This window comes from Pseudophryne corroboree, chromosome 11 (genome assembly GCF_028390025.1).
Source record: "Pseudophryne corroboree isolate aPseCor3 chromosome 11, aPseCor3.hap2, whole genome shotgun sequence".
NCBI classification, from domain to species: Eukaryota; Metazoa; Chordata; class Amphibia; order Anura; family Myobatrachidae; genus Pseudophryne; species Pseudophryne corroboree.
In genome coordinates, this window is record NC_086454.1 from 159,487,915 (window position 1) to 159,509,090 (window position 21,176).

Below are 21,176 nucleotides of genomic sequence, written 5' to 3' on the forward strand. Positions count from 1 at the left end.
TACACATGCTGCGGCAGCCGTCGGTGATTGACAGCTGAACTGGGCGGGCAGTGTGTATGCTCAACACACTGCCCGATCCGTCCATAGATATATCTGCCGATCAGTTGATCGGCAGATATATCTACCAGTGTGTACCCACCTTAAGCCGAGTGCATCAGGGAACCTGACTCTTGAAAAATAAAAAGTAATTGTTGCAAAGATCACACTTAAGATGTTATATTATTATTATTATATATGTGCAATTATTTGACATAGTTACAGCATTACTTATTAATGCATTACTGATTTAGAGGTTGCGTCTTTATGCAAATGCTGCTATATTTCCCTCCCCTGGAGAACATCTGTGCATATGATTGTGCAACGACAGATGCCCTGTAGACATGGGTGTAGTATGGTAAGCCGGTGGCCGGGCTCCCGGCGACCAGCATACCGGCGCCGGGAGCCCGACCGCCGGCATACCGACAGCATGGCGAGCACAAAGGAGCCCCTTGCGGGCTCGCCGCGCTACGCTATTTATTCTCCCTCCAGGGGGGTCGTGGACCCCCATGAGGGAGAATATCTGTCGGTATGCTGGGTGTTGGGATTCCGGCGCCGGTATACTGTGCGCCGGGATCCCGACATTCGGCATACTGAAGACCACCCGTAGACACTATAACACCATCTGCTGTATCTTTCAACTCCACCATTGCTCGCACCATCAAAACCTGTACTACCCCTACAGCATGTGCAGATTTTCCATCTCTGTATGGCCTCCAATGTGATAACTGAGCACCTGTGTACACTTCAGCGACTTGCCCACGACACTCTATTAACATGCCCATAAGATAGACCATCTCGGTGTGTCTGTTTATCCCCCCAGTCACAGCTCGGGACCACCCAGCACTTTTCCAAGACATTTCAGATACCTTATAAACCGTAGAAGTTATAAACAGAGAAATATAGAATTTGACGGCAGATAAGAACCACTTGGCCCATCTAGTCTGCCCCTTTTTTTTAACTATATTTTTATCTCAAACCTTATTTGATCCTTATTTATTTGTAAGGATATCCTTATGTCTAAATTGCTCTACTGTCTTAGCCTCTATAATCTCTGATGGGCATGATTCCACTTGATGATGTGCATGATTCCACTTGTCCACTACCCTTTCTGTGAAGTAATTTTTCCTCAAATTTCCCCAGAACCTCCCCCCCTCCAGTCTCAGTACATGTCCTCGTGTCCTATTGTTTCTCTTCATTTGGAGAATGTTTCCCTCCTGGACTTTGTTAAGACCCTTGATATATTTGAAAGTTTCTATCATGTCCCCCCTTTCCCTTCTCTGCTCCAAACTATACATATTGAGATTTTTTAGTCTTTCTGGGTATGTTTTGTGATGTAGGCCATGCACCATTTTAGTTGCCCTTCTTTGTACAATCTGTAATGTATTAATATCCTTTTGAAGATATGGCCTCCAGAATTGGAACACAGTATTCTAGATGAGGCCGTACCAATGACCTATTACAGTGGAATTATTACTTCTTTCTTTCTGCTGCTGATTCCGCTCCCAATGCAGCCAAGCATCTGACTAGCCTTCCTCATTGCTTTGTTACATTGCTTACCTGCATTTAAGTTACCTGAAATAGTGACTCCTAGATACCTTTCCTCCTCAGTAGTATCCAGTATAGTGCCATTAATACTATACTTAGCCTTTGGATTTTTGAGACCCAAGTGCATGATTTTGCATTTTTTGGCATTAAACTGTAATAGCCACACTCTTGACCACTCCTCTACTCTACCTAGATCCTCAACCATTTGCTTCACCCTGCCTGGTGTGTCTACCCTGTTGCATACCTTTGTGTCATCTGCAATAAGGCATACTTTCCCTTAAATGCCATTTGAAATGTCACCAATAAAGATATTAAAAAGCACTGGTCCAAGTACAGATCCCTGGGGTACTCCACTGGTGGTAACATTTCCCTCCTGTGAATGCACTCCATTTACCACAACTCTCTGTTTTCTATCCTGCAACCAAGATCTTATCCATTCAATAATTCTAGTATCCAATCCCAAGCTTCCAAGTTTATTTAGCAGTCCGTGATGTGGAACAGTATCAAAAGACTAAAGTCTAGATAAGCTATATCCACGGCTCCACATTTATCTATCACTTTAGTCACAGAGTCAAAAAAGTCAATAAGATTTTTTGACATGATCTCCCCCAGAGCCGGCCTTAGGCATAGGCAAACTAGGCAAATGCCTAGGGCATTTGGCATGCTTAGGGGCACCAGCAGCTTCTGCTGATTAAAATGATATGCGGCATGCCTATATTCTGTGTGTGACTGCGGTTGTATCTGCATACGAAATGCTACGTTGCAGTGTATTCCTGGATATCACTGTAATGTAGCATTTCGTATGCAGATACAGCCACAGTTGCACACAGAATATAGGCATGCAGCATATCATTTTAATCAGCAGAAGCTGCTTGTGCATTCTAGCCACATAATAATGCAAATAATATGATGCATTTTCATAAACAAAAGGCACCCGACGTTAGCAGAGCTGCCAGCTGACTCATGCCAGGCATCTCCTGCAGAACTAGCGGTGGTGCTAGGGGGCACCAGCCAAAATCGTGCCTAGGGCATCACATTGGTTAGGGCCGGCTCTGATCTCCCCCCAGTGAATCCATGCTGTTTTGGATTCAGTAAATTGCTGGATTTGAGATAATCTACAACTCTTTCTTTTAAGAGTGTTTCCACCAATTTCCCTACTACTGATGTAAGACTCACTGGTATGTAGTTCTTTGCCTCTTCCCTCCTTCCACTTTTGTGCAGTGGGACTATGTTCACTCTTTTCCAGTCCTCTGTAATTACTCCTGTAGCTAATGGCTGGTTGAATAATTCTGTCAATGGTGCTAACTGATGATCTGCTATTACATTGTATCCCTCAACAAGACTCCCAGTCGCTGTCTTTAGTTTTATTATTCCGCCTTTTGTTTTTCTCCTTTCACTTATATACCTAAAAAAAGTTTTGCCTCCTTTACCCACTGACTGGGCCATTTTCTCCTCAGCTTGTGCCTTTGCACATCTGATTACCTTCTTATTCGCCTTCTAACAAGATATATCTCTTTGGGTGTAATTCAGAGTTGATTGCAGCAGCAAATTTGTTAGCAGTTGGGCAAAATCATGTGCACTGCAGGTGGGGCAGATACAGCATTTGCAGAGAGTTAGATTTGGGTAGGTTATTTTGTTTCTGTACAGGGTAAATACTGGCTGTTTTATTTTTACACTGCAATTTATATTTCAGTTTAAACACACCCCACCCAAATCTAACTCTCTCTGAACATGTTACATCTGCCCCCCCTCCCCCGCAGTGCACATGGTTTTGCCCATTAGCAAACAAATTTGCTGCTGCAATCAACTCTGCATTAGCCCATTTGTCTTCATTATTTTGTGTCTGCTTACATTTCCTAAAAGCCATCTTTTTTGCTTTCACAATATTTGCTACTTCTCTCGCAAACCACACTGGCTTCCTTTTCCTTGTGTTTTTCCTAACACTCTTGATACAAAGGTCTGTTGCCTTTAATATTGCAAATTTGAATGTTTCCCACCTCTCTTGCACTGCTTCCAACTTCCTCCACTCTGCCAAAGAACGCATGCATGAGAAATCTGCCACTGACACCAAAGGCCTGAGTTCGGGATTTTTGTGCAGGTATAGTTGTAAAAAAAAATCATTGAACTCTGCGTGTGACTCAGGCCTTTGGTGTCAGTGGCAGATTTCTCATGCACGCATTCTGGAAGCTCAAGCAAACTCACCAATTTACAGCAGTGTTACCGCATTTAAAGGTCTTCTTTCTCTAACCCATATTTTGAATAATCTATATATAAACAAACTATTTATATCACAACTAAGCAAAAAAACACTAAACTAAGAGCACTGTATGAAGTGACTTACTCAAAGCCGCACATTTGTAATCAACAGATCAAAATTTGACAGCAGTCACAATTAGTACATTTCCATTACAGATGGTGAATACGTAACAATTAAAGGAACTTATTTTACAGAAATTAGCTTTAGGGATCTTTAATAAAAATATATAATTATTAAATATTCATAATAAGTGAAGAGTTAATGTGTTTATTTTTTTGTGTCCAGTTGTCGCTTTGACCACAACAGCAGAAACAAGGCATCACTTTTTTCTATTTTAGATAAACATGAATTATGTAAAGCGTAACTGTTTCCTCCTGCAGCAGCAGCTCCTACTCGCCTCCTGTGGGGGAGCTGACCAGGTTACAGCATCACCTCGACCCTTATCCATTGTGTGCCAAAAATAATAGGGGGGGGGGGGGGGAATCTACACCAGAGGTTTCTAAATGCAGTCCTCAAGGCATCCCAACGTTCCAGGATTTAAGTACAGGTTGAGTATCCCTTATCCAAAATGCCTGGGACCAGAGGAATTTTGGATATGGGATTTTTCTGTATTTTGGAATAATTGCATACCATAACGAGATATTATGGTGATGGGACCTAAATCTAAGCACAGAATGCATTTATGTTACATATACACCTTATACACACAGCCTGAAGGTCATTTTAGCCAATATTTTTTATAACTTTGTGCATTAAACAAAGTGTGTGTACATTCACACAATTCATTTATGTTTCATATACACCTTATACACACAGTCTGAAGTTCATTTAATACAATATATTTAATAACTTTGAGTATTAAACAAAGTTTGTGTACATTGAGCCATCAAAAAAATAAGAATTTACTTACCGATAATTCTATTTCTCGTAGTCCGTAGTGGATGCTGGGAACTCCGTAAGGACCATGGGGAATAGCGGCCCCGCAGGAGACTGGGCACAAAAGTAAAGCTTTAGGACTACCTGGTGTGCACTGGCTCCTCCCCCTATGACCCTCCTCCAAGCCTCAGTTAGGATACTGTGCCCGGACGAGCGTACACAATAAGGAAGGATTTATGAATCCCGGGTAAGACTCATACCAGCCACACCAATCACACCGTACAACTTGTGATCTGAACCCAGTTAACAGCATGATAACAGAGGAGCCTCTGGATAGATGGCTCACAACAACAATAACCCGATTTTAGTTAACAATAACTATGTACAAGTATTGCAGACAATCCGCACTTGGGATGGGCGCCCAGCATCCACTACGGACTACGAGAAATAGAATTATCGGTAAGTAAATTCTTATTTTCTCTGACGTCCTAGTGGATGCTGGGAACTCCGTAAGGACCATGGGGATTATACCAAAGCTCCCAAACGGGCGGGAGAGTGCGGATGACTCTGCAGCACCGAATGAGAGAACTCCAGGTCCTCCTCAGCCAGGGTATCAAATTTGTAGAATTTAGCAAAACGTGTTTGCCCCTGACCAAGTAGCAGCTCGGCAAAGTTGTAAAGCCGAGACCCCTCGGGCAGCTGCCCAAGATGAGCCCACCTTCCTTGTGGAATGGGCTTTTACAGAGTTTGGCTGTGGCAGGCTTGCCACAGAATGTGTAAGCTGAATTGTATTACAAATCCAACGATCAATAGTCTGCTTAGAAGCAGGAGCACCCAGCTTGTTGGGTGCATACAGGATAAACAGCGAGTCAGATTTTCTGACTCCAGCCGTCCTGGAAACATATTTTCAGGGCCCTGACTACGTCCAACAACTTGGAGTCCTCCAAGTCACTAGTAGCCGCAGGTACCACAATAGGTTGGTTCAGATGAAAACGCTGAAACCACCTTAGGGAGAAACTGATGGACAAGTCCTCAATTCCGCCCTGTCTGAATGGAAGATCAGATAAGGGCTTTTACAGGATAAAGCCGCCAATTCTGACACGCGCCTGGCCGAGGCCAGGGCCAACAGCATGACCACTTTCCATGTGAGACATTTTAACTCCACAGATTCAAGTGGTTCAAACCAATGTGACTTTAGGGACCCCAAAACTACATTGAGATCCCAAGGTGCCACTGGAGGCACAAAAGGAGGCTGTATATGCAGTACCCCTTTTACAAACGTCTGAACTTCAGAAACTGAAGCTAGTTCTTTCTGGAAGAAAATCGACAGGGCCGAAATTTGAACCTTAATGGACCTCAATTTTAGGCCCATAGACACTCCTGTTTTCAGGAAATGCAGGAATCGACCTAGTTGAAATTCCTCCATCGGGGCCTTACTGGCCACGCAACCCGCAACATATTTTCGCCACATGCGGTGATAATGCTTTGCGGTTACATCCTTCCTGGCTTTGATCAGGGTAGGGATGACTTCTTCCGGAATGCCCTTTTCCTTCAGGATCCGGCGTTCAACCGCCCTGCCGTCAAACGCAGCCGCGGTAAGTCTTGGAATAGACATGGTCCTTGCTGGAGCAGGTCCCTTCTTAGAGGTAGAGGCCACGGGTCCTCCGTGAGCATCTCTTGAAGTTCCGGGTACCAAGTCCTTCTTGGTCAATCCGGAGCCACGAGTATAATTCTTACTCCCCTCCGTCTTATAATTCTCAGTACTTTTGATATGAGAGGAAAAGGAGGGAACACATACACTGACTGGTACACCCACGGTGTTACCAGAGCGTCCACAGCAATTGCCTGAGGGTCCCTTGACCTGGCGCAATAACTGTCCAATTTTTGTTTAGGCGGGACGCCATCATGTCCACCTTTGGTTTCTCCAACGGTTTACAATCATGTGGAAGACTTCTGGGTGAAGTCCCCACTTTCCCGGGTGGAGGTCGTGCCTGCTGAGGAAGTCTGCTTCCCAGTTGTCCACTCCCGGAATGAATACTGCTGACAATGCTATCACATGATTTTTCGCCCAGCGAAAAATCCTTGCAGCTTCTGCCATTGCTCTCCTGCTTCTTGTGCCGCCCTGTCTGTTTACGTGGGCGACTGCCGTGATGTTGTCCGACTGGATCAGCACCGGCTGACCTTGAAGCAGAGGTCTTGCTTGGCTTAGGGCATTGTAAATGGCCCTTAGCTCCAGGATATTTAAGTGAAGTGATGTCTCCAGGCTTGACCACAAGTCCTGGAAATTTCTTCCCTGTGTGACTGCTCCCCAGCCTCGCAGGCTGGCATCCGTGGTCACCAGGACCCAGTCCTGAATGCCGAATCTGCGGCCCTCTAGAAGATGAGCACTCTGCAACCACCACAGGAGAGACACCCTTGTCTTTGGTGACAGGGTTATCCGCTGATGCATCTGAAGATGCGATCCGGACCATTTGTCCAGCAGGTCCCACTGGAAAGTTCTTGCGTGGAATCTGCCGAATGGAATTGCTTCATAGGAAGCCACCATTTTTCCCAGGACCCTTGTGCACTGATGCACTGACACTTGGCCTGGTTTTAGGAGGTTTCTGACTAGTTCGGATAACCCCCTGGCTTTCTCCTCCGGGAGAAACATCTTTTTCTAGACTGTGTCCAGGATCATCCCTAGGAATAGAAGACGTGTCGTCGGGATCAGCTGCGATTTTGGAATATTGAGAATCCAACCATGCTGCCGCAACACTACCTGAGATAGTGCTACCCCGACTTCCAACTGTTCCCTGGATCTTGCCCTTAACAGGAGATCGTCCAAGTAAGGGATAACTAAAACTCCCTTCCTTTCGAAGGAGTATCATCATTTCGGCCATTACCTTGGTAAAGACCCGGGGTGCCGTGGACAATCCAAACGGCAGCGTCTGAAACTGATAGTGACAGATCTGTACCACAAACCTGAGGTACCCTTGGTGAGAAGGGTAAATTGGGACATGGAGGTAAGCCTCCTTGATGTCCAGAGACACCATATAATCCCCTTCTTCCAGGTTCGCAATCACCGCTCTGAGTGACTCCATCTTGAATTTGAACCTTTGTATGTAAGTGTTCAAGGATTTCAGATTTAAAATAGGTCTCACCGAGCCGTCCGGCTTCGGTACCACAAACAGCGTGGAATAATACCCCTTTCCTTGTTGTAGGAGGGGTACCTTGATTATCACCTGCTGGGTGAAGGATCCAGGGGTCCACCTGTGAGTGAGCCCACTGCACGCTGAAATTTTTTGAGACGGGCCCCCACCGTGCCTGAGTCCGCTTGTAAAGTCCCAGCGTCATGCTGAGGACTTGGCAGAAACGGGAGAGGCTTCTGTTCCTGGGAACTGGCTGTTTGCTGCAGCCTTTTTCCTCACCCTCTGCCACGGGGCAGAAATGAGGAGCCTTTTGCCCGCTTGCCCTTATGGGGCCGAAAGGACTGCGCCTGATAATACGGCGTCTTCTTATGTTGAGAGGCTACCTGGGGTAAAAATGTGGATTTCCCAGCCGTTGCCGTGGCCACCAGGTCTGTTAGACCTACCCCAAATAACTCCTCCCTTTTATAAGGCAATACTTCCATATGCCTTTTGGAATCAGCATCACCTGACCACTGTCTTGTCCATAACCCTCTTCTGGCAGAAATGGACAGCGCACTTACTCTTGATGCCAGTCGGCAAATATCCCTCTGTGCATCACGCATATATAGAAATGCATCTTTTAAATGCTCTATAGTCAGTAATATACTGTCCCTATCTAGGGTACCAATATTGTCAGTCAGGGAATCCGACCAAGCCACCCCAGCACTGCACATCCAGGCTGAGGCGATTGCTGGTCGCAGTATCACACCCGTGTGAGTGTATATACATTTTAGGATATTTTTCTGCTTTCTATCAGCAGGTTCCTTAAGGGCGGCCGTATCCGGGGACGGTAGTGCCACCTGTTTAGACAAGCGTGTGAGCGCTTTATCCACCCTAGGGGGTGTTTCCCAACGTGCCCTATCCTTTGGCGGGAAGGGGTATGATGCTAATAACTTTTTAGGAATTATCAGTTTTTTATCGGGGGAAACCCACGCATCATCACACACTTCATTTAATTCCTCAGATGCAGAAAAAACTACAGGCAGTTTTTTCTCACCCAACATAATACCCTTTTTAGTGGTACTGGTATTATCAGAAATATGTAAAACATTTTCCATAGCCTCAATCATGTAACGTGTGGCCCTACTGGAAGTCACATTCGTCTCTTAATCGTCGACACTGGAGTCAGTATCCGTGTCGGCGTCTGTATCTGCCATCTGAGGTAACGGGCGTTTTAGAGCCCCTGATGGCTTTTGAGACGCCTGGACAGGCACAGGCTGAATAGTCGGCTGTCCCATGTCATCAATCTTTTGTAAAGAGCTGACACTGTCACGTAATTCCTTCCATAAGCTCAGCCACTCAGGTGTCGACTCCCTAGGGGGTGACATCTCCATTACAGGCAATTGCTCCGCCTCCACACCATTTTCCTCCTCATACATGTCGACATAACGTACCGACACAGCACACACACAGGGAATGCTCTGATAGAGGACAGGACCCCACTAGCCCTTTGGGGAGACAGAGGGAGAGTATGCCAGCACACACCAGAGCGCTATATATATACAGGGATAACCTTATATAAGTGTTTTTCCCCTCATAGCTGCTGTTTTATTAATACTGCGCCTAATTAGTGCCCCCCTCTCTTTTTTAACCCTTTTCTGTAGTGTAGTAACTGCAGGGGAGAGCCAGGGAGCTTCCCTCCAACGGAGCTGTGAGGGAAAATGGCGCCAGTGTGCTGAGGAGATAGGCTCCGCCCCTTTTTCACGGACTTTTCTCCTGCTTTTTTATGGATTCTGGCAGGGGTTAAAATTCATCCATATAGCCCTGGGGGCTATATGTGATGTATTTTCGCCAGCCAAGGTGTTTTTATTGCTGCTCAGGGCGCCCCCCCCTAGCGCCCTGCACCCTCAGTGACCGAAGTGTGAAGTGTGCTGAGAAGCAATGGCGCACAGCTGCAGTGCTGTGCGCTACCTTGGTGAAGACAGGATGTCTTCTGCCGCCGATTTTCCGGACCTCTTCTTGCTTCTGGCTCTGTAAGGGGGCCGGCAGCGCGGCTCTGGGACCGGACTCCGAGGCTGGGCCTGTGTTCGGTCCCTCTGGAGCTAATGGTGTCCAGTAGCCTAAGAAGCCCAATCCACTCTGCAAGCAGGTGAGTTCGCTTCTTCTCCCCTTAGTCCCTCGATGCAGTGAGCCTGTTGCCAGCAGGTCTCACTGAAAATAAAAAACCTAAAACTAAACTTTCACTAAGAAGCTCAGGAGAGCCCCTAGTGTGCACCCTTCTCGGCCGGGCACAAAAATCTAACTGAGGCTTGGAGGAGGGTCATAGGGGGAGGAGCCAGTGCACACCAGGTAGTCCTAAAGCTTTACTTTTGTGCCCAGTCTCCTGCGGAGACGCTATTCCCCATGGTCCTTACGGAGTTCCCAGCATCCACTAGGACGTCAGAGAAACAAAGGTTTCACTATCTCAGTCTCACTCAAAAAAGTCCGTATTTCGGAATATTCCGTATTTCGGAATATTTGGATATGGGATACTCAACCTGTATACCCATGGTTCAACACAGATGGTTACATCACATTGACTGAGGTAATAATTAATTCACCTGCGGTCAAGCATGGATATAGTTAAAGCCTGGACTGTTGGGGTGCCTTGAGGACCACATTTGTTTACCTCTGACCTACACAATCAAGCCTCGCACATGGGCAGACAACTTTAGCATTGGCTATGTTGCAGCCCCTAAAAGCCAAATAGGGGTGCTATGATAAAAGATGACAATGCTTCCCATTGGAAGTGCTCTCTGCTATCAGCAGTATGGACTGGCAGCCCAGGAGGAGTATATGGAGAAGGGAAGCCGGTCACTGCTGGATCTCTGCACCTAGTGTAGCATGGGGTTGGTGTCAGTGCCAATACTAATGATGTATATGGAGAAGGGAAGCCGGTCACTGTCGGATCTCTGCACCTACTGTAGCATGGGACTGGTGTCAGTGCCAATACTAATGATGTATATGGAGAAGGGAAGCCGGTCTCTGCACCTAGTGTAGCATGGGGTTGGTGTCAGTGCCAATACTAATGATGTATATGGAGAAGGGAAGCCGGTCACTGCCGGATCTCTGCACCTACTGTAGAATGGGGCTAGTGCCAGTGCCAATACTAATGATGTATATGGAGAAGGGAAGCCGGTCTCTGCCGGATCTCTGCAGCTACTGTAGCATGGGGCTGGTGTCAGTGCCAATACTAATGATGTATATGGAGAAGGGAAGCCGGTCTCTGCACCTACTGTAGCATGGGGCTGGTGTCAGTGCCAATACTAATGATGTATATGGAGAAGGGAAGCCGGTCTCTGCACCTACTGTAGCATGGGGCTGGTGTCAGTGCCAATACTAATGATGTATATGGAGAAGGGAAGCCGGTCTCTGCCGGATCTCTGCACCTACTGTAGCATGGGGCTGGTGTCAGTGCCAATACTAATGATGTATATGGAGAAGGGAAGCCGGTCTCTGCCGGATCTCTGCACCTACTGTAGCATGGGGCTGGTGTCAGTGCCAATACTAATGATGTATATGGAGAAGGGAAGCCGGTCTCTGCCGGATCTCTGCACCTACTGTAGCATGGGGCTGGTGTCAGTGCCAATACTAATGATGTATATGGAGAAGGGAAGCCGGTCTCTGCCGGATCTCTGCACCTACTGTAGCATGGGGCTGGTGTCAGTGCCAATATGATGTATATGGAGAAGGGAAGTGCTGAATCTCCATAGCATTAGCTGCTATATATGGATGCATATCAAATCTAGAACCACCATTTCTATACAGTTGCCATATGTGACCGGATGTGTCCTTCTGTCTGTGCCAAGTGAGTACAGACTTGTTAGGGGTCCACAGGACCTGGACCAATAGGGGAATCACTCATGCTGTCAGTAACATGCTGTCACTGCGCAGTGGGCAGGTATTTTGCTGCCACCGCCAGATCCTACCACGGGCTGTGGAACCTCTGATTACTACTAATGCTACTACCACTGGCACCTGATATTGCTTGCTGCTGTTTATGCGTAGACACACTGCTGCCACACCTCCTAGTTGGCGTCAGCTGGTTCCCCACTGGTCACTCATCATGGACCAGGCCCTGGACGGAAGCTGGCAGAGGGCGCAGCTTGGAGACGCTGCACTCAACCCAGAGAAAAAGGATTTTGCTTGTTGCTCTCCTGTTGGTCTCAGAAATTCAGATGTTTATTGCTCAAATTGTCTTAAAATAGACTCTTCCCCTTTTGCAAGGGGAGTACAGCATACAGATGTTCACAGAAGTACAATCTTGTGATGTCACAGAAGGTATACATCTCTAAGGCACGCAGGCCTCCTTTTTATGTTAATCCAACACACAATACCACAGGTGGTAGTTCTGCCCTGTGATTTTTACCCAATAAAGTTAAGTGCATGTGCTGTGCATGCCTCGTGCATGTACACATTTAACATTGTCCCCTATGGACAGTGTGGAGTGGTCACTCCTCTGTGTCTTGGCCCACCTGCAGTGTCATTCACGCCCTGGTGCCGACACATCTAGGATGAGGAAAAAAATCTCCCTCCAAAACTACTTCCAAGAATCTGCTAATTGACCAAGCCTGCCACCTCTAGCCTGAATCGAAGCTCCAGAGATGGGCAACCAGGGTCAACAGGCATTGTCTCCTACCAACCAAGTGGGAGTCCTTTAGGGCTCCTTGAAATCATTTAGCTGGTTGAGTTGGTCATCTTTTCCTCTGGCTTCCCATGCTACTTTCATGGGGAAGGCTATATGGGAAGGCATCCAATTTGCCTGGGAGGGGGGCCCCACCAATCCACAAAGAGCTCTGGATTCCCCCTAAACCACCACGGATGCACCAGGCATTACACAGTGCAGCACTGCAGCCTGGCATCTGCTTGCCCGGCTAAGTATTGCACATACCTTTAAATAACCTTTATACATTTGTTTTCTTTACTGTGCCCAGCTCTGATCACACACATAAATATGGCCCCGCAACACGGGTTAACCCCTTCAATGCCATGGTCACCATTAGCCACGTGTGGGGATGGGGGCTCCGGCCACACAATCTTTCAGCTACAAATTGTCCACTATGCCATCTCATATCAGAAGCCGCCATGTTGAAGACCAAGCTAACAGTCATGAACATGCAGCCAAACACACCATCAGTGATATCACAGAGGTATGAGACATAAACATCTCCAATAGGTTTGGAAAGGTAAGTTGTTGGGAAGGAATACATATATCATAACACACCATATTTTGGGTCCCATTAAAAAGCAATTTTGCAAAGCACAATACTCCTCAGATTATATTCATTTTATAGCAACTTCAAATAATTAATATATACATCTAGTGGTAACTAACAACAATTGCTAGCGAACAACAATAGCTATATTCCAACTTATCAAAGGCGATTGCATAATAATACAGAACTAGTTTTTACGTTGCAATACGCTTTCATTTGACCACACTGTCCTATTCCTTTTCTTACATATCCTTCAGGGCATCCACTCATTATTGCACAAATGTGGTTGTCTATGCAGAATAAATAAACAGAATTCGGAACTGCAGTTACAATTTTTCTTCAAAGCAAAGTTATTTGGAAGAAACAACTGAAAAGTGGGAATTACTCTGGTCAGATGTTGTGGGAATGCATGGTTTTGATTTGTAAAGATCTTATGCTTGCTTGTTTACTTAAGTCATTCCATAACCCTCTCATACTGTACGTGGACTTTGATACCTTTCAGTAATGTATAGTATATCTTATCCAAATGTGTCAGCTTGGATGAGTCATACTCTATAGGATATAATCGCAATGGAGCGTTACACTTTTATACAATGGTACCTCAGGGTGGACTGTTTATTTATAGTTTTCTGTGTTTTTTTATACAGGTTTATTTATTTATATGTTGTTTTTTGTATGTTTATAGATGAAAACACACTTGCCGATAAAGGGGGTAATACAGATCTGATCGTAGATGTGCTAAATCTAGCACATCTACGATCAGTTTCTCAGACATGCGCGGGGGGGGGGGGGGGGGGGGGGGACGACGACACACGACATCCAGCACAGGGCTAGTCCGCCCCGCATGTCTGGCTCTGTCCCCCGTGCACGGTTGCAAAAGCATCGCACGGCGGTGATGCTTTTGCACCCAGCAAATAACTCCCTGCCAGAGCAGCCCCTGCGTGCTGGCGGGCTGCTAGCCAACGCGTCCTGGGTTACAGTGGCTGCGTGTGACGTCACGCAGCCGCCGTGCCCTGCCCACGCAACGTTCCGGACATGCCTGCGCTTGACCGGATCGCGCCCCACTAATGGCGTTCTAACATCGTTGGCACGCCCCCTCCCGCCTCTGCCTGATTAACAGGCAGAGGCGGGAGGGGGCGTGCCAACGGTGTTAGAACGCCCCGAGATGCTGTTAGATTCCGACTGTGGGAGCGATCCAGTCTGAATTACCCCCAAAGTAAACAAACAGCAGGGAAGGGAACGCATGAGGCGACGTCGCTCATAGGGCCTAATTCAGACCTGATCGTAGCAGCAAATTTGTTAGCAGATGGGCAAAACCATGTGCACTGCAGGGGGGGCAGATATAACATTTGCAGAGAGAGTTAGATTTGGGTGGGTTATTTTATTTCTGTGCAGGGTAAATACTGGCTGCTTATTTTTACACTGCAATTTAGATTTCAGTTTGAACACACCCCATCCAAATCTAACTCTCTCTGCACATGTTATATCTGCCCCCGGCCCTGCAGTACACATGGTTTTGCCCATCTGCTAACAAATTTGCTGCTTCGATCAGGTCTGAATTAGGTCCATAGAGCACATCGCCTAGTGTGTACCCACCATCTCTGTTTGTATTTTTGGGGGGTATTTTATTTTTTTTATGCAAGTTTTTTTTGTAGATTTATAATCTAAAATATATTTTACATTTCAACCATGAATATTTCCAATTGAATGTGCAAACCAACAAAATTAGGTGCATTGTTTTCCCCCCGTGCCATTCCAAGTGTGGGGCATGCACTATAAAATAGGCAGATTGGTATTAAGTCTTAATTTTTTGCAGTTTATAAATAAGCCCTATCAAAACATTGTCTGATTTAAGTAAAAAATGTGAAATGGCAAAGCTAAGCCCATCAGTTACTTCACATCACTGGCCATACCACTGTGTTAAAGTCCATTAGCATGATCAGACAACTTTTGTTAACTGGGAGAGTGCAAATCAGTAAATTCAGATTCCTACTTTTAAACTAAACCAAAGTGATGTCGATAGAGATAGAGATGCTCCATCTACTGCACATCTATTTTTTTTTTTTTTTTTTAAGATGACAGAAAAGCAAATAAGTGGGAGTATTGTCATGTTGCATACGTTATACTTTGCACAGAATTCACTTACAGCTCCTTCTTGTTCTGTCTCAGAGCAGTAACAGCGCGTACAGTGGCTCCTCCCTCTTCTGGTATTGGGCTCTGGAACACCTTCTCCGCCTCTTGTGTCTCCTCAGAGTCAGTGATCCCATCTGCAGTTTCTCCATTCAGGGAGTCATTCTCACACAATACTGTACCATCCACTGTATCTAAACTTTCCTTGGATCCTTTCTCCACCAGAGACCACTCCGTCTGTGTCCCAACAGTACTATGTAAAGAGCCGAAATCTTGTGTACTTTCCATAGGCTCACTGTCATAAAAGCAGAGTGTTTACATATTATATGTAATATAATCATTAGCAATTTTTGACACACCCCATTTTATATGCAAAAACATAATGTTACTTATTTACCACAGCAGCTTCCTTCTGCTTCAATTTGATTATCTGTAAATGTAATATATCCATGGGCTCAATGGGGTCGATTCAATTCGGCAACTTAAGAATAGCGCCGGGAATTAGCTCCCGACGCTATTCAATTCAGCTAAAGTTAAGTTGGCGAAAGCCCTTTCTCGCCGACTTAACAGGTAGTTTTGTCGGGAGAACGGGCATTCTCCGACTTAACTACCCGCGGCGATGCTGATTCCCGACAGAATCAGCCTCTCGCCGGCCGCGCGGCAGCACTTTTGTCGGTTTTCTTCTCTCACCCCCCGGGGATGAGAGAAGTATTCCCGACAATTGCGGGTAACTAGCAGCTGAATTGAATAGCGTCGGGAGCTAATTCCCGGCGCTATTCTTAAGTTGCCGAATTGAATCGACCCCAATGTGTAAACATTGTATGTAAAATAAGCATGTGCAATATTTGACAGTGGGGGGTAATTCTGAGTTGGTCGCAGCAGCAAGTTTGTTAGCAATTGGGCAAAACCATGTGCACTACAGGGGGGACAGATATAACATGTGCAGAGAGAGTTAGATTTGGGTTGGTTATTTTGTTTCTGTGCAGGGTAAATACTGGCTGCTTTATTTATACACTGCAATTTAGATTTCAGTTTGAATACACCCCACCCAAATCTAACGCTCTCTGTGCATGTTATATCTGCCCCCCGGCAGTGCACATGGTTTTTCCCAACTGCTAACAAATTTGCTGCTGCGATCAACTCAGAATTAGGCCCAGTATCTCTTTTAAATGTGTCTTAGCTAATAGCTATAAGTGTTCCTTTCTCCTACACCTGTTCAGTTAATAGTACATTTCAATCTCGCTTTCATGTACCCTTCACTTTCTCCATGCCTTCAACCAAGCCTTTAGTCATATGGTTGTGTCAATTGTTATCCTATGTGTCATTGTATAAATGTGTTGTTCAATTCTTGTATGGTGTTGCAGGCACCCTGTGGCCTCCTATAAATAAAGAATAATAACAAATATATCTATCATTTAGATGCATATGCAACTGTCGCCAGTGTACCTGTATATACTGTATACACCTGTACTTGTAAATGATGCTATAATACCCCTTTTCCACATCTGACCCAGGATTTGGAACACGGTTCCAAGCAGGGTCAGAGCCGGGACTTACCTCGTTCCCACTGCGGTGCCGACCCGGACATTCCAGGGTCAGTGGCGTTCACATTTGCACATGGGTGCTGTGCCAACGCTTGCAGATGATGTCATCTCCAAGGGCCGGACACCACAGATCTCCCATGAACATTGGACCGGAACGGACCAGTGACCTGAAAATGTCTGCACATACCCTGCTTGCTCTTTTGGCCCGTTTGAGATCGATCTGGGGAGGGGGTCGGCAGGGTGTCTAATGTCACAGTTGTACAGGCAGGAAAAGATTACAAACCGGAATGGTCTGGACCATACAGGGAGGCTGTAATCTCTCCCTCCCCAGAGGCAGCTGACACAGACTCCTTCCATTTTTGACCAATAGCCATGTTGTAAACAGATCCAGTTTACATTGCCCCTGAATCCTGCAAGCTATGCGGGTTGGATTCCTGGGTAACTGGACTTGTTATTTTGTGGGGGGGTTTTAAGGAGCCTTTTCTACGGAGCGAAAACCCAGATTGATGCGCGTTCATCTTCAAAAACCCAGAAGCAAGCAAGGTAAACTGATGATAATCCCTTCCATATCTACTTGGCAGACCCGTAATTCATTTTTTGGGATATATATTTTTTGTAGGAGGTGAGACCTTGCCCTCTATGATTAGGCAATGCCCGGCGCCGCTCTCTATATTCCTGTCTATGCGGGCTGCAGAGCTGTCAGATTTACTAAGTTTTTGCCCCTGCAGATGGAGTTAGCCCATTGTAGCCTATAGGCTGAACTTTGCAAACATGACATGGAGAAGGTTCCTCTGGAATACTGCCCAGCAATAGGGGAATGAAGAGACCACTGATGCAGTCACTTCACTCCGAACACATTACAGGGAGGTGTTCCTTTCAGAGAGCTTGTCCCTGCAGGCGTATATGGATACATTTAGGTGGTAATTCATTTGTTATTGCTGCGAATAGGGGCAATAAGAAATTACAATTATCAGGTCTTAGCCCCCTTTTTCTCATCAGTACATTTTAGCCGATATGAATCCCTAGGAGATACTTTGGAAAATGATCACTGTAAGAAAACTTGACATTGCAAACCTATGTTTAAGTTTCATATACTTAGTTTTAGTACCTGCTGACTTTGAGAGCTGCTATAGCATCATTAACAGGGTGCGCCAGGGAGGATGAAGAGGAGACACCTGCAAAAGTAAAAATTCAAAATCAATTTTGTGTCTTTCAATTGTAATCTATGCCTAATGGTTCCAAGGGTTTGTGAATAGCACAGACGAGCCATGTAGATCATCTCACAATTGCACACAGTGAGGCTGATTCCGAGTCGGATGCAAAGTGTCTGTATTTGCAGGTGTCCACAGAAGCCAGGTTTACTACTTTATGCGGATGCAGGATTACATTCAGCTGATGCAAGGATCTGTGCATCTGCAAGCGGGAAGCCAGCCCTCCCCCCCCTGCTGATTTTACGCAAATCGCCACAATCATCATTAGTAGGTCATTAGACAGGTGCCTGAAAAAGGCTTCCCCTTCACGTGGAGGTGACTCACATTTGCACAGAGCACGTCCTCTTTATATTAAAAAAATGTATTCTAACCACAAGCATGTGGTAAAAACAATTAAAAATGAACAAACATAAAGGTACCCACTATGGACAGGCAAGGCCACTTCCACTTACATCCCTTAGATGGATATAGAGATAAAGTATAACACCACCAAAATGGTGGGTATCCACATAAGCGGTAGGGTTCAAGCCTGGGGTCCTTAAACAATGCACCAACGCGTTTCGGATGTAAATCCTTCCACATGCTTGTGGTTAGAATAATTTTTTTTAATATAAAGAGGACGTGGAACTTATCTTTGGGAACGTGGAGGAGACCATTGTGGAAAAAGATACCTTTTGAGGCACATAGGGCTTATCCATAAGGTAAGCTGGGTTCTAATTTTCGGATATTGTACATACTTACTGCGGTACATAGAAGAGGTGATGAAAGAAACCTTTATGTGAATGCATTGTTTTGAAGAAAGGTCAGTTCTAGCAAAACAACAGGCTACAGCAATAAAACATTGAAGAGCTCAACATTTGTTGCCATATTGTTGTTATTTCTTTGAGGATCATCAGGACAGAAGGATTGCAAAAGCAGCGCTTGGAGACCGCCCATCTTGTGTATTTGTGTGTTTAAAGAAGTGGTGTTCTTTTGGACGGGTGCCAAGCTGCAGCTAGGGCGCAAGTCATTGTTTTCAATTTTTTTCTGTATAATCTGTGCATGCGCTGTATGCTAAAACTCGCCATTTGCATCTGTGCACAGAGATCTGACTCAGAATCAGCCCATGAGCCTATTTTTTGGGGCGAACTTTGCCTTTACATTTGTCTCATTTACATATTAACAGATTAATAGCATTTGCCAAACTCAGGCCTTTAGCGATTTATCGCAGTGCATGTTTTCCAGATTTCCTAGTTGATGTACATGTGTATGGTTCACTGGCTAATTATTTCACTTTGTAAAACAGAGGAGATCTGCAAAACACGAGCTGTCAAGAATCCCTGTGGGCCAAGTTTGAGAAGCACTGGATTAATGTGAAATGTCTGTCTTGTCACATTAACTAGCTTTTAATGAGTTGTCACTAACTAATCATAATGAATAAAGGATGTACAGCTCTAACACTGCATTACCACACAGCTGAGGAAGTGGTTTCATAGCAGGTGTAGGTCCCATTGGTGTTTTACCTTTGCGGGCAAAGGGTGAGCAGTCAGACCCCAATATCTGCTAATAGCCTACACAAAGACTTATCAAACAAATAAAGACTGTAAAGTGGCTACAGAAAATTATTTACCTCCTTTGGAATATTTTATATTTAATTTTCTTACACCTTTACATTTCATTTTCTTACCGCATGTACCGTAATCTAAATGGATGTATTTGGAGAATTCTTACTTTTTGTCAATGCATAATAAATACTCTGTGATATCAATAGTTTTCTTCTTAATTATTTACAAACACAGACGATCATTTATTTCATAGGCATTCACCTGTTTTACACATGGTTCAACCCACTGTCTTCAGAAGCGGCATACAGTAATTAAGAGTTGACATTTGCACAATTATAATGTTCTAGTTCATTGAGGGGTTCCACAATTAGTTGAAGAAAACTGTAGAAGAAACAAGTTTCCCAGACAGTGGAGCAGGATTACGTATATGGGGGTGATTCAGACCTAATCGCTGGGCTGCTAAATTTGTTGTGCTGCAATCAGATAGTCGCCGCCCAAGGGGAGTGTACATTCGCAGTGCAAGTGTGCGATCGCATGTATACGCCGAGCTGCAAAAAATCCCTCAGTCAGTGAACAGCTTCAAATCCATTTGCACCTCACTCACCATTGAATGATTTTTCCCTGCACAGCCCAGGACTTACTCCTACAGTGCGATGAGAACAGGCTGATCGGTTTCGGAGCTGACGTCACACACCCTCCCTGAAAATGCTTGGGAACGCCTGCGTTTTCCCCGACACTCCCAGAAAACTGTCAGTTACCACCCACAAACGGCCTCTTCCTCTCAATCAGCTTGCGACTGACTGTGCGGCTGAAATTGTCGTACCAGCCTGTCGCTGTCCGGCGATGCCTGTTGTTGTTTGCCGACGCGTGTGCGCATTGCGGTGCATATGCACGCGCAGTCTATCGCCAATCGCCCGCTGAGGGAAAACGCACAGCAGCGATCAGGTCTGAATCACCTCCATAGTCTGAGGAGACCATAAGGTTATATGGTCTGAGGAGATCAGGTGTGAAATATTTTACCTAGGCGCTACATGCAACACAACATCTCAGGCACGTGATTCATGGTGGGTGCAAATGTGCATAAGTGGCAGGAAAATCTGTCAAAATAGATGTAACAAGGTACAGAACAGTCTGGGTGAAAAGCTGCTGCAGTCTGCAAGAGACGTTGGACTTGAGTAAAGATTTATATTACAGCAAGAAAATTACTCAAAGCTTACAGCAAAAGGCCACTTTGGAGTAGCACAAATACTAAAAACAAATAGATGTCCTGGGTGCTAGTCAAACTCAATCCGAACAAGAAACTGAGGAGTAATCTGAACATGACTGTTCAGCAACGGTCACCATACAACCTAATGGCACCTATATAGCAAAGAAGGATGGCTGAAATTTACATATTCCATTTGTGTAAATCTGGATTACCTGAACAGGCTCAAAGCTATAAGTGCTTCTGCCAAATACTGAAACAAGGTTATACATGCATGACATATATAGTCAGTCCTCAAAGGCATGTTTTCAGAATATCTTTAAACCTGTACACAGTTGATTTCATCTATTTTTCTAGGACAGTAATAACATACCTGCCAACTGTCCCGGTTTTGGCGGGACAGTATGTTTTTCAGTGACTGTCTCGCTGTCCCACCCATGGGCCGTGGTGTCCCAGTGTTAGAG

At 45.4% G+C, this 21,176-nt stretch overlaps 1 protein-coding gene across 1 annotated transcript in view; it reads right to left on the reverse strand.

Annotated features, from left to right (window-relative positions):
- The window catches only part of EML3 (EMAP like 3), a 112,636-nt gene that overhangs the window by 63,939 nt on the left and 27,521 nt on the right, over positions 1-21,176 (reverse strand). The window contains exons 3-4 of the mRNA XM_063945022.1: positions 17,862-17,928; positions 15,226-15,504 (exon numbers count right to left, since the gene is read on the reverse strand). Coding sequence (XP_063801092.1) covers positions 15,226-15,504; positions 17,862-17,928 — 346 coding nt within the window. The remainder of the gene's footprint in view (positions 1-15,225; positions 15,505-17,861; positions 17,929-21,176) is intronic.